The sequence below is a fragment of the Oncorhynchus mykiss genome, chromosome 7 (genome assembly GCF_057628025.1).
Source record: "Oncorhynchus mykiss isolate SJ-2025 chromosome 7, ASM5762802v1, whole genome shotgun sequence".
NCBI classification, from domain to species: Eukaryota; Metazoa; Chordata; class Actinopteri; order Salmoniformes; family Salmonidae; genus Oncorhynchus; species Oncorhynchus mykiss.
Window position 1 is genome coordinate 22,627,694 of NC_143028.1, and position 10,563 is coordinate 22,638,256.

The 10,563-nt window shown below is 43.7% G+C and overlaps 1 protein-coding gene across 1 annotated transcript; it reads right to left on the bottom strand.

The window, feature by feature from the left end:
- Nucleotides 1–2,714: 2,714 nt before the first annotated feature.
- On the bottom strand, nucleotides 2,715–7,115 carry lig4 (ligase IV, DNA, ATP-dependent). Its single transcript, XM_021608980.3, has 3 exons — nucleotides 6,935–7,115; nucleotides 6,453–6,568; nucleotides 2,715–6,045 (listed from the first exon to the last, which is right to left on the bottom strand). Exon 3 carries the CDS (start codon nucleotides 6,025–6,027, stop codon nucleotides 3,289–3,291), a length of 2,739 nt encoding a protein of 912 aa, XP_021464655.1. The 5' UTR covers nucleotides 6,028–6,045; nucleotides 6,453–6,568; nucleotides 6,935–7,115; the 3' UTR covers nucleotides 2,715–3,288.
- Nucleotides 7,116–10,563: the final 3,448 nt, after the last annotated feature.

The window sequence follows — 10,563 nt, forward strand, 5'->3', positions numbered from 1 at the left end:
TTGAGACGAATCCATACACTCAACAGGGACTGGTTGGGAAGGGAACAACAACAGACATTCAGTCCCACGGTACCTCTATGACCTTTTCTCAAGAGGGAACATCTTTGCAGAGAGCCCCAGGAGGATCCTGTTTTGAAGGACTCCTGTGGCTTGCCCATCTCTCTGACAGACACATCGTTCCCTTCTGGACCCATCAATAACCCCCCACGGCTCACTGATTCACTCTACTCAAAGCAGGGCCAGGCAGTGCACTCTTTCTCCTCTCACTCAACAGGCATGGCAACTGGAGGTGGATTGGAAGGTACAAACATGAAAAAAAACAGCTTCCCAGCAAAGACAGACAATCATTCTTGGCTTCGTTCAAGGTCATTTGTCTGCCTTACTAATGTGCTGTTTCATGTTATGTACAGTACTAATCAAAAGTTTGGACACACCTACTAATTCCAGGGTTTTTCTTACTTTTTAAAAACTATTTTCTACATTGTAGAATAATAGTGAAGACATCAAAACTATTAAATAACACATTTTATTTATTATAAATCAAAATATGTTAGATTTGAGATTCTTCAAAGTAGCCACCCTTTACCTAGATGACAGCTTTGCACACTCTTGGCATTCTCTCAACCAGCTTCACCTGGAATGCTTTTCCAACAGTCTTGAAGGAGATCCCACATATGCTGAGCACTTGTTGGCTGCTTTTCCTTCACGCTGCGGTCCAACTCATCCAAAACTATTTCAATTGGGTTGAGGTCGGGTGATTGTGGAGGCCAGGTCATCTGATGCAGCACTCCATCACTCTCCTTCTAGGTCAAATAGCCCTTACACAGCCTGGAGGTGTGTTGGGTCATTCTCCTCATCAGACCAAAACGACAGATTTCCACCGGTCTAATATCCATTTCTTGTTTGTCTTGGCCCAAGCAAGTCTGTTCTTCTTATTGGTATACTTTAGGAGTGGTTTCTTTGCAGCAATTTGACCTTAAAGGCTTGATTCACACGGTCTCCTCTGAACAGTTGATGTTGAGATGTGTCTGTTACGCATTTATTTGGGCTGCAATTTCTGAGGCTTGTAACTCTAATGAACTTATCCTCTGCAGCAGAGGTAACTCTGGTTCATTCTTTCCTGTGGCGGTCCTCCTGAGAGCCAGTTTCATCATAGCGCTTGATGGTTTTTGCGACTGCACTTGAAGAAACTTTCAAAGTTCTTGAAATTCTCTTGACTGACTACCCTCTCTCTTAAAGTAATGATGGACTGTCATTTCTCTTTGCTTATTTGAGCTGTTCTTGCCATAATGTGGACTTGATATTTTACCAAATAGGGCTATCTTCTGTATACCACCCCTACCTTGTCACAACACAACTGATTGGTTGAAATCCATTAAGACGGAAACAAATTCCACAAATGAACATTTAACAAGGCACACCTGTTAATTGAAATGTATTCCAGGTGACTACCTCATGAAGCTGGTTGAGAGAATGCCAAGAATGTGCAAAGCTGTCATCAAGGCAAAGGGTGGTTACTTTGAAGAATATGAAATATAAAATATATTGTGATTTGTTTAACACTTTTTTGGTTACTACATGATTCCATGTGTTATTTCATAGTTTTGATATCTTCACTATTATTCTATGATGTAGAAAACAGTACAAATAAATAAAAAACCTTGAATGAGTAGCTGTCCAAACTTTTGACTTTTACTGTTTATCTATACTGAACAAAAATATAAACAACAACAACGTGTAAATGTAAAGTGTTGGTCCCATGTTTCATGGGCTGAAATAAAAGATCCCAGAAATGTTTCACACGCACAAAAAACGTTTTCTTTAAAATGTTCTGCACAATTTTATTTTCCATCTGTTAGTGAGCATTTCTCCTTGGCCAAGATAATCCAGCCACCTGACAGGTGTGGCATATCAAGAAGCTGATTAAACAGCATAATCATTACACAGGTGCACCTTGTGCTGGGGACAATAAAAGACTGCTGTTTTGTCACACAACACAATGCCACTGATGCTTCAAATGTTGATGGAGCGTGCTATTGGCATGCTGACTGCAGGAATGTACACCAGAGCTGTTGCCAGAGAATTTAATGGTAATTTTTCTACCATAACCCGCCACCATGGTCAATAAGGAGACTTTGGCAGTACGTCCAACCGGCCTCACAACTGCATGACATCGTTTTGGCGAGCAGTTTGCTGATGTCAAATGTCAAAGTTGTGAACAGAGTGCTCCATGGTGGCGGTGGGGTTATGGTATGAGCAGGCATAAGCGATGGACAAAGAACACAATTGCATTTTATTGATGGCTATTTGAATGCAGAGATACGGTGACGAGATCCTGAGGCCCATTGTCGTGCCATTCATCCAACCCATCACCTCATGCAAAATCCATAGATTAGGGCCTAATGAATTTATTTCAATTGACTGATTTTCTTATATGTTATGTTACTACGTAAAATGGTAGAAATTGTTGCGTTTATATTTTTGTTCAGCATAGATGTAATTTAATTACCAACTCTGAAGAAGGCCTTAAAGCTTAATAAAGCGCAGTGATAATAGGAAGAGCAGTGTGCAGGTTTCTTATTTTTTTATCTCAAATTAACAGCTTTATAAAAAGTCACTTTTTCTTTCATTAAAGTCAGTTAATCTACTGAAGTTAACATTGCAACAACAGTTGAAATATTTCGATACCTGGACAATACATGAAGACAATCTTCTAATACCAATTCCCATATTTATTCAAAATATTTATTTTAGTTCCAAAACATGAGAATTGTAAAGATTAAAAGAAAAACATACAGTATAATATAATTTGCATTAAATTAAACAAATAGTTTAGTGGATAGACCAGGGTTTCCCAACCTCAGCCTCGGGACCCCAAGGGTAAGACGTTTTAGTTTTTGCCCTAGCACTACACAGCTGATTCAAATAATCAACTAATCATCAAGCTGTGTAGTGTTAAGGCAAAAACCAAAACGTTCACCCTTTGGTGTCTCGCTGCCAGTTTGGGAAATGATGGGATTGACAGTCTCAAATATCTCAACACAATAGTCTGCATTGGTAAGGACATTAAAATAGCTTACTTACCTCAATTAAAGTAGATACACCATTACATATAGGCCTACACTATATCCATATTGAAATGTGTAGAAAAACACTGGATAACGTTACCTTCTGATTCAGAAAATCCTTTAAAACAAACATTTATTTACACTCTAAAATGGATTAAAACAAAATATTACAATCCCAGAGATATGTCAATCATAACGTGCTTATTGTCCAGTGCTTGCATTACACTAGGTAGTCATTGTCATTCCGCAAAAACCCTGCGCTGATAGATTCTGTTACCCATGACTCTCTAACAATCTTAAACTTTTTGGTAAAGAGTCGTCTGAGGGTTCTTAAAGCCAACACTCTTGTTTCCTCCACCACTATGACATGAGAGACCCCTTCCTCAAGCTTCTGCACTACTGTCCCTCCGTGGAAGCGGAATTCCAGAGCCCGCGTGTCCAGACAAGTTGCCGGTACGATGCTTTTAGGGTCTCCTATGTCTGCGTATCTGTCCATGTAGACCCTGAAAGGTCTGAACATGCTAGTGGGGAGGTCATCCCAGCTGAAGCGTTCCTCCAACTTAGCGATGCACTGTGCCGTCAAAGTGTCCACTCTACCAATCCGACCAAAGACTTCCCTCAGCTGCTGCTCGTCCGTGTCCACAAAGTAGCTGTCTCCGTAGCAGTCGTATTCCTTGGCAAAGTGCTCCTTGGTGGAGGGTGAAATGTGTATCATGTGACGCGGTTGCCATGGCACCACCTGCTTCCTGTCTAGGCACTCCAGCAGCCAGGCAGCCCACACTACGTCGTGCTGGTCTGAAGAGATCAGGTTCTTCACGCGCATGTTCTCCACAGCGGCGATCACACAGTAGGTGTCCGGTCCCGGGTTCTGGACTACAATACCGCCACATCGGGCCACTGCTTTCTCCAGCTCCGCCTTGGGGTGCGCCTCATTGCCATTCATAACGCAGAACTCCACGTCCTCGAACATGTCCGTCTCCTTGGTAACGCCAGATAGGTCCTGGGACTTGAAGTGGTCGATGACGCCGACAGCTTTCTTGGGCTTGGCCGCTGCCGGCAACTTGCGCTTCTTCTTTTCAGGCTCGTCATTGATGCGGAGGTGGCGCGAGAACAACTTCCCGGACGCCTTGTTGCGAAACTGATCGAGCTCAGCTAGGGTCATGCACTGGTGCCACTCTTTGTCCTCCCGGATCTTCTCGATCCTGGGGAAGCGTAGCGTGCAGTTGGTTTTGTACATCTCACTACTGACTATTTCTGCTGCCTTCACCTGGATGATGACCGAGTTGCACGGGTCAATGTAGACTTCTGGTCTCTCCGTCCCACACAGAATAGAGGCCGGAGGGTCGTTCTTCCGGTAGACTTTCCAGTGCTTGGCCAGCTTCAACCCCAAGTCATACAGCTCCTTCATGGTGTAGCCGGAACCGATGCGACAGAGCGTGTGGAAAACGGAGGGTTTCTCTCCAGGCTTCGGAGCTTCGGCCACCGCGACGAGGAAATGAGACATCATGCCACCTCGCCTTCCTTTTCCCCAGTAGCCTCCGACAATCAACAGGTCGAGCTCATCCATCAAGCCATCAACGTACTCCGGCTTTATCTTGAGCCAGCCCTCACCTCGCTTATCGGGCTTGTAGACGGATGAGGGATCTTTCACCATGATGCCCTCTTCCCTGTTGTCAATGGCTTCGTTGAGGGCGTTTACCACCTCTTGCATAGTTTTGGCCTCCGTTTTCGGCACCACGTGTATCCTCCCTTTAACAGGAGTGAGGACAGTCTGAAGGTTGTCGTGGCGCACCTTCAACGTCTCGTTGCCAAACTTGTGGTCGTTCACAAGAAGTACATCGAAAACGCAAAAGCACGTCTGCAGCTCGGAGTCATCCACTAGCCTCTTGATGTCAAACTTGCTTCCTTTTTGCATGAAGGTGTCGGTAGTGGGGTTGTACGCCATCATCTCCCCATCCAGGATGCATTTGACTACATGGGGCTTGAAGACATTGTGGATGAAAGGCGTCAGGGAGCCCTCTAGCGGCGATGCACCAAACTGCTGGGTGTACTCGAAGGAGTTCCGTGTGAAGTACTTGTAGACGTCGCCATCCTTGTGCAGCTGGATGCGCTCTCCATCCAGCTTGGTCTCTATGAAGAAGGTGCTGTTGCCCATCTGCTTCTCCACCTGGCGCATGTTGGCCACGGCGGCCAGCATAGGTTTGAAGGCAAAGAACAGGCCAATGGACACTTCGCTGAGGGACACAAAGGGGTCGTGGAGCTGCCGGCACACCTTGTTTAGGTCTGTGGTGACGTTATAGAGCTCGGCCGCATCTAAGTGGAACACCTGGAGCACGGTCTCTTTGCTGACCCCCAGCTTCATGTCCTTCAGGATCATGCGGATAAGCCACTTCTGCTCCAGTGCCGTGCTCTGGGTGATAAGGTGCAGCAGGCTCTTCTTCACCAGGTCCTTCTGCTTACCAGCATTGTTGATGGCCACAGAGTCCAGAAAGTCGTTGACTTCTCTGATGGTGAGGTTTCCCTGGCTTGTGCAGCGTTTCTTCAACACAAAGTAGGTCATAAGAGCGAAATCTCCTGCCTCCCCCTGAGATGTGGTGGGGGTGCGGTAATTCAACAGTTTGTTGGCTTCCGGTCCATTCTTGGGGAGACCCAAGACGTCTATGTAGAGCTTGGCTAACATACTCTCTTTAATGCCATAGGCCACACGCTCCCTTTCGAACGAGGGGACTATGAGACGCATGGCCGGGTAGAAAGAGTCTGTGGTGGTAGGGTTGTCTTTGTGGAGGGCCGCATGGAATTTCCTCCAGGAGTCTATGAAGTCACGGAGAAACTTTGATTTGTCTGGTCGGAGTTTGGTCTTCTGTATTTTTTCAAGCGTAGTGCACAGGTGAAGAAATGGAACTTGAGCAGCGACAGAGCTCTGGGGAGCAGCAGATTCGCTTTTTGAGGTTCCCTCCATTGTAAAAGCTAAAAAAAACTAAAAAAGAACAAACGTTAATGACCCATAGATTCTAAGGGATGCTCTTAGTTTTCATCCAGGTGTTTATGTAATTGTTATATTGATAGAAAAATATGATCCTGTACTTTAGTAAGTAGTGTCCTACAGTGACTACTTCATTTGCAACATGCAGGGCTGGAGCCTGTCCATTATATGCAGCACAGTACATTGAGTATAACAACATTTCCCAAATTACTCACAGTTCCGTAGCTAATGACTACTCAATAAACAAAACATAACTTGAGAATGTGTTTTTAAAAATCTGTATGACCTAATCCATCACACCAGCCACATGTTTAGAAACTAGTTAGCGAGAATGTACACTATACAATGCATAGCCTGAATACTTATTGAAAACAACATCTCAAGTTAGCTAGCTATCTTACCTCAAAGCAACCAGCCAACTCGTCAGTGTCTTGCAACTCTTTGGGGATCCCTCCTCTACAACATGCTGTGACATGCCCGGGTTATGACTGCATCCATCATACGTGTCCTGACGAAACTGAAACAAACCAGACAGGAGTTGAGCACTAGAATGCTAAACACAGCTAGTTAGCGTTGTTGTGCCAGAGGTTGTGCAATGGTGCATGGTTATGCAGTTGGGGCCACTTCAGTAAGCTATGCTAGCTAGCATGCAATCTATAGGCACAGCTGTTAGATTATTTATTATCTACATTTATTTAACTAGGCAAGTCAGTTAAGAACCAATTCTTATTTTCAATGACGGCCTAGGAACAGTGGGTTAACTGCCTTGTTCAGGGGCAGAACGACAGATTTTTACCTCAGCCCAGATACTAACGTTAGATACATTAATGTTATCATGTTGTATGATGCGATTTCAAATTCAACAAATAACGTATCAAATTACCTGATTACTTCTTCTCGGTCTCAAAACATAAACATAGCCGTTTTTGATTATTATTTACAAACTATTATATGAGTTTCTAAAAAAACACTTCCTTGTTCACAAAGCGGAAACCGTCAGCCGCGTAAAACATCCAGTCGGAAACAAAACAAGAGACATAATGGACCTGGGGAAAAGCAATTCTTTCATACGTCAGGAGAGGGCGGCAGATACATGTAAAAAAAAAAAATTCAAACCACAGCTGGATGAGGGAGTGGCATAAATTAGATGTTAGCGCACTGCTAATTAGAATGCCCTTTATTTTGTGTCCAACTTTTTTATATATATAAAAAGGTGATAGGATAACATTCATTTTATCAATGTTTCTGTAAAACATTTAATTTCGATACATATTAATTGATGCAGATACAGCACATGGTCACAATACCTTTGGTTACATGCAGAAAAATAATCATTAAGTAATATTCATTTTGTAAACACACCTCTATAATAGCTTTGAATTTGATCAAATTCATGTTCCAATGTCCATAAAAATGGGTTAAGTCATTTAAGTCCTGACACAGTATGCAACACACACACACACATGCCTCATGGCTGTATTAAACTATATCTTCTGGAAATTCATACAAATTCCTCACTGTGCACTGCCCTGACTGCCCTAAACGTAACACACAATGTAGGCCTACAAACAACCTTGCCACATGTCAACCAACAGATTTACTCGAGGTCAAGAGTCCCTGCACCAAGCAAAACATGAAGATAAAGATGTATATGAACTGTGGTGCTTTAGTTCCTCAAGAAAGTATTGTACACCACAGATAAATGAAAGTATTGTAGACTGAAAATTGTGTGCACACCAAAAAAATGTTTTCTTGCTTACTCTTTACAGTGAATTCTATATACAGTACCAGTCAAAGGTTTGGACATATCTACTCATTCAAGTTTTTTATTTTTACAGAGGGTAGTGCGTACGGCCCAGTACATCACTAGGGACAAGTTTCTGCCATCCAGGACCTCTATACCAGGCAGTGTCAGAAGAAGGCCCTAAAAATTGTCAAAGACTCCAGCCATGCTAGTCAAGTACTGTAATGCCAAGAGTGTGCAAAGCTGTCGGTAAGGCAAAGAGTGGCTACTTTGAAGAATCTAAAATATAAAATATATTTTGGTTTGTTTAAAAAAAAATTGGTTACTACATGATTCCATATGTGTTATTTCATAGTTTTGATGTCTTCATTATTATTCTACAATGTAGAAAATAGTAAAAAAGTAAGAAAAACCCTTGAATGAGTAGGTGTGTCCAAACTTTTGACTGGTACTGTAGTTTAACCAGCGACCAATATATCTATAAAGAGACGAACAGGATCTTTACTCCTTTTAATTATAATGTAATAATAACTATAGGGCTTGCAGTGGATGCAGAGGCACTCGTAGGTAAAATACCCTGACACTGATAGAAAGTCAGACACTCCTAATGGTTAAGATGATTATTCAGGGTAGGGCAATCTGATCCTAGACCTGTGCTTAGGGGGCAACATCTACCTCTGAAGTAGGTCGTCCGGTTTGCAATAATCTTTGCCCACTAGGGGGCCTCCTCTCCCTCTACATGCTAGAGAGAAGGAGAGAGGGAGGGGGAGGGAGAGAGAGAGAGAAAGCCGCACATCCTGAGTCACCTCACAGCCAGAGTTGTTTATATCCAGTTTTGCTGCTGCTGCAGTAGTGGAGAAAGCCAGGGAGAGATGGAGCCCGCAGGACAGAGAACACAGACACACACTCCACGCTGGTTTATCGTAGGGGCACCTGGTTCATTTATACAGTAGAGCAGATGCCTGACAGGGATATAGGCCTATACAATGGTCTGCTGTCATGAAAAGCCAAACCAACATCCACAGTCAGCCATAGCATAGGTCTCACTTTACACAGTAGGACTGCAGAGTTAGCCAGGTTCATAACAGCGGTTGCGTAACAGTGCTGTATGTGCCACTGTCAGAGAGCGAGGTAGAGCGAGCGCCGACCTAGAAGATGGTAAACAAGTGACGTCAGCTGCTGCTGCCGATGTCGTGGCGTGCTTCTGCTCGCTCCAGTGTGAGAGGGGAGAATGCAGGATAGGATTTGAGGGGGGGGGGGGGGTAGTATCATCTGGGACTGGCAGGTTTGTACTGCTCATCCTTCATAGAGGTACAGTATATGGATATGGAACATATTTGGATTTGAACTTAACTGTAGTTAAGCTTCTACTGTGACTGTTATGGTTCCAATACCAGGGGCGGTATTTATTAATTGTAGATCAGCACTCCTACTCTGAGACACTTTATGAATACGGCCCTGCTGCAGTAATTATATCCCAGAAACAGTGATGATGATCCATCCCTCATTAAAACGGTTGCAGAAAACAAGTGCCACAGACAAGTTAAACAAAACAAAGTCACAGACAAACACAAAAGTCCTAAGACAAAAATTCCATCAAACCACATGGCATTATTTTCACAGTAGCATCTAAGAATGACATTTTGGGGCCCACTTTCGGGCGTATTTTCTTCTAGCCTTTTTTGGGGCTTAAATATGGTCTGGTACAAAATTGTGTTGACTACGGCAAAAATACCAAGCCTCACAGATGGAGGCTCCCAGTTCTCAGAATGAGACACCTACAGGTATGTGCTGCTGGCAGTAGTTGTGTAAACAAATATAGTGCCAAGGCAGGTTTGATTTATTCTGTCTCACATTATACAACGGGCAGGTCGGAGACAGGGTCAGTTCATGTAATACACACATTATACAGTTTGTGTGTGTGTCATTGGCATGCTACAGTTTTGTGAGGCCCCCTTGCAAGGTCTGAGCAAGGAACATGGCTTATGAGGTGTTCATATGCTATCTGGAGGGAAAGGGCCCCTGGACCCCAACCCCCTCAAAAAATTATTGGGTTGGAGGCTCCCAAGAGGTCATAGTGAGTGTATAGTGTATTGTGAGGGCGTGTGGTATGCCAGTGGTGTGTGTAGTCCTGCTGTGTTTGTGTAACAGATGTGAAACGGCTAGCTAGTTAGCGGTGGTGCGCGTGACGTCACTTGCTCTGAGACCTTGAAGTAGTGGTTCCCCTTGCTCTGCAAGGGCCGCGGCTTTTGTGGAGCGACGGGTAACGATGCTTCGTGGGTGACTGTTGTTGATGTGTGCAGAGGGTCCCTGGTTCGCCCCCGAGTATGGGCGAGGGGACGGTCTAAAGTTATACTGTTACATTTGCTTTATTCTACTGGCAGGGAGAGCCAGACAGTGCAGAGCATACTTCTACTAAATTTAGATTGACCTCCACACAATCTCTCTTTCTGTGTGTGTGTTTGTGCATGCGTGTCAGCATCACTTTTGATCTCCTTGTCATTCCACCAGATCATCTACAGATGTAGGATCTTAATTTGAGCACCCTGTTGCAGGATAACTGTTCTGCAATGCAGTGTATTTGAGGTTTAAAAAGGCTTCTGAAGTTTGCAATTTCCACTTTAAAATGTTCCCTTACAAGAAATGTATCAACCCCTACAAAAGTGTACATTAATTATAATCAACATAATCATTCACATTCCCTGTTGCTGCAGGATAATTATCCTGCTGTAGCAAACTGGTTCAAATTAAGATCTTACATCTGTATC

What these genes read in the sequence shown, in the direction of transcription:
- lig4 (XM_021608980.3), bottom strand. Translation starts at nt 6,027, where the DNA reads ATGGAGGGAACCTCAAAAAGCGAATCTGCTGCTCCCCAGAGCTCTGTC.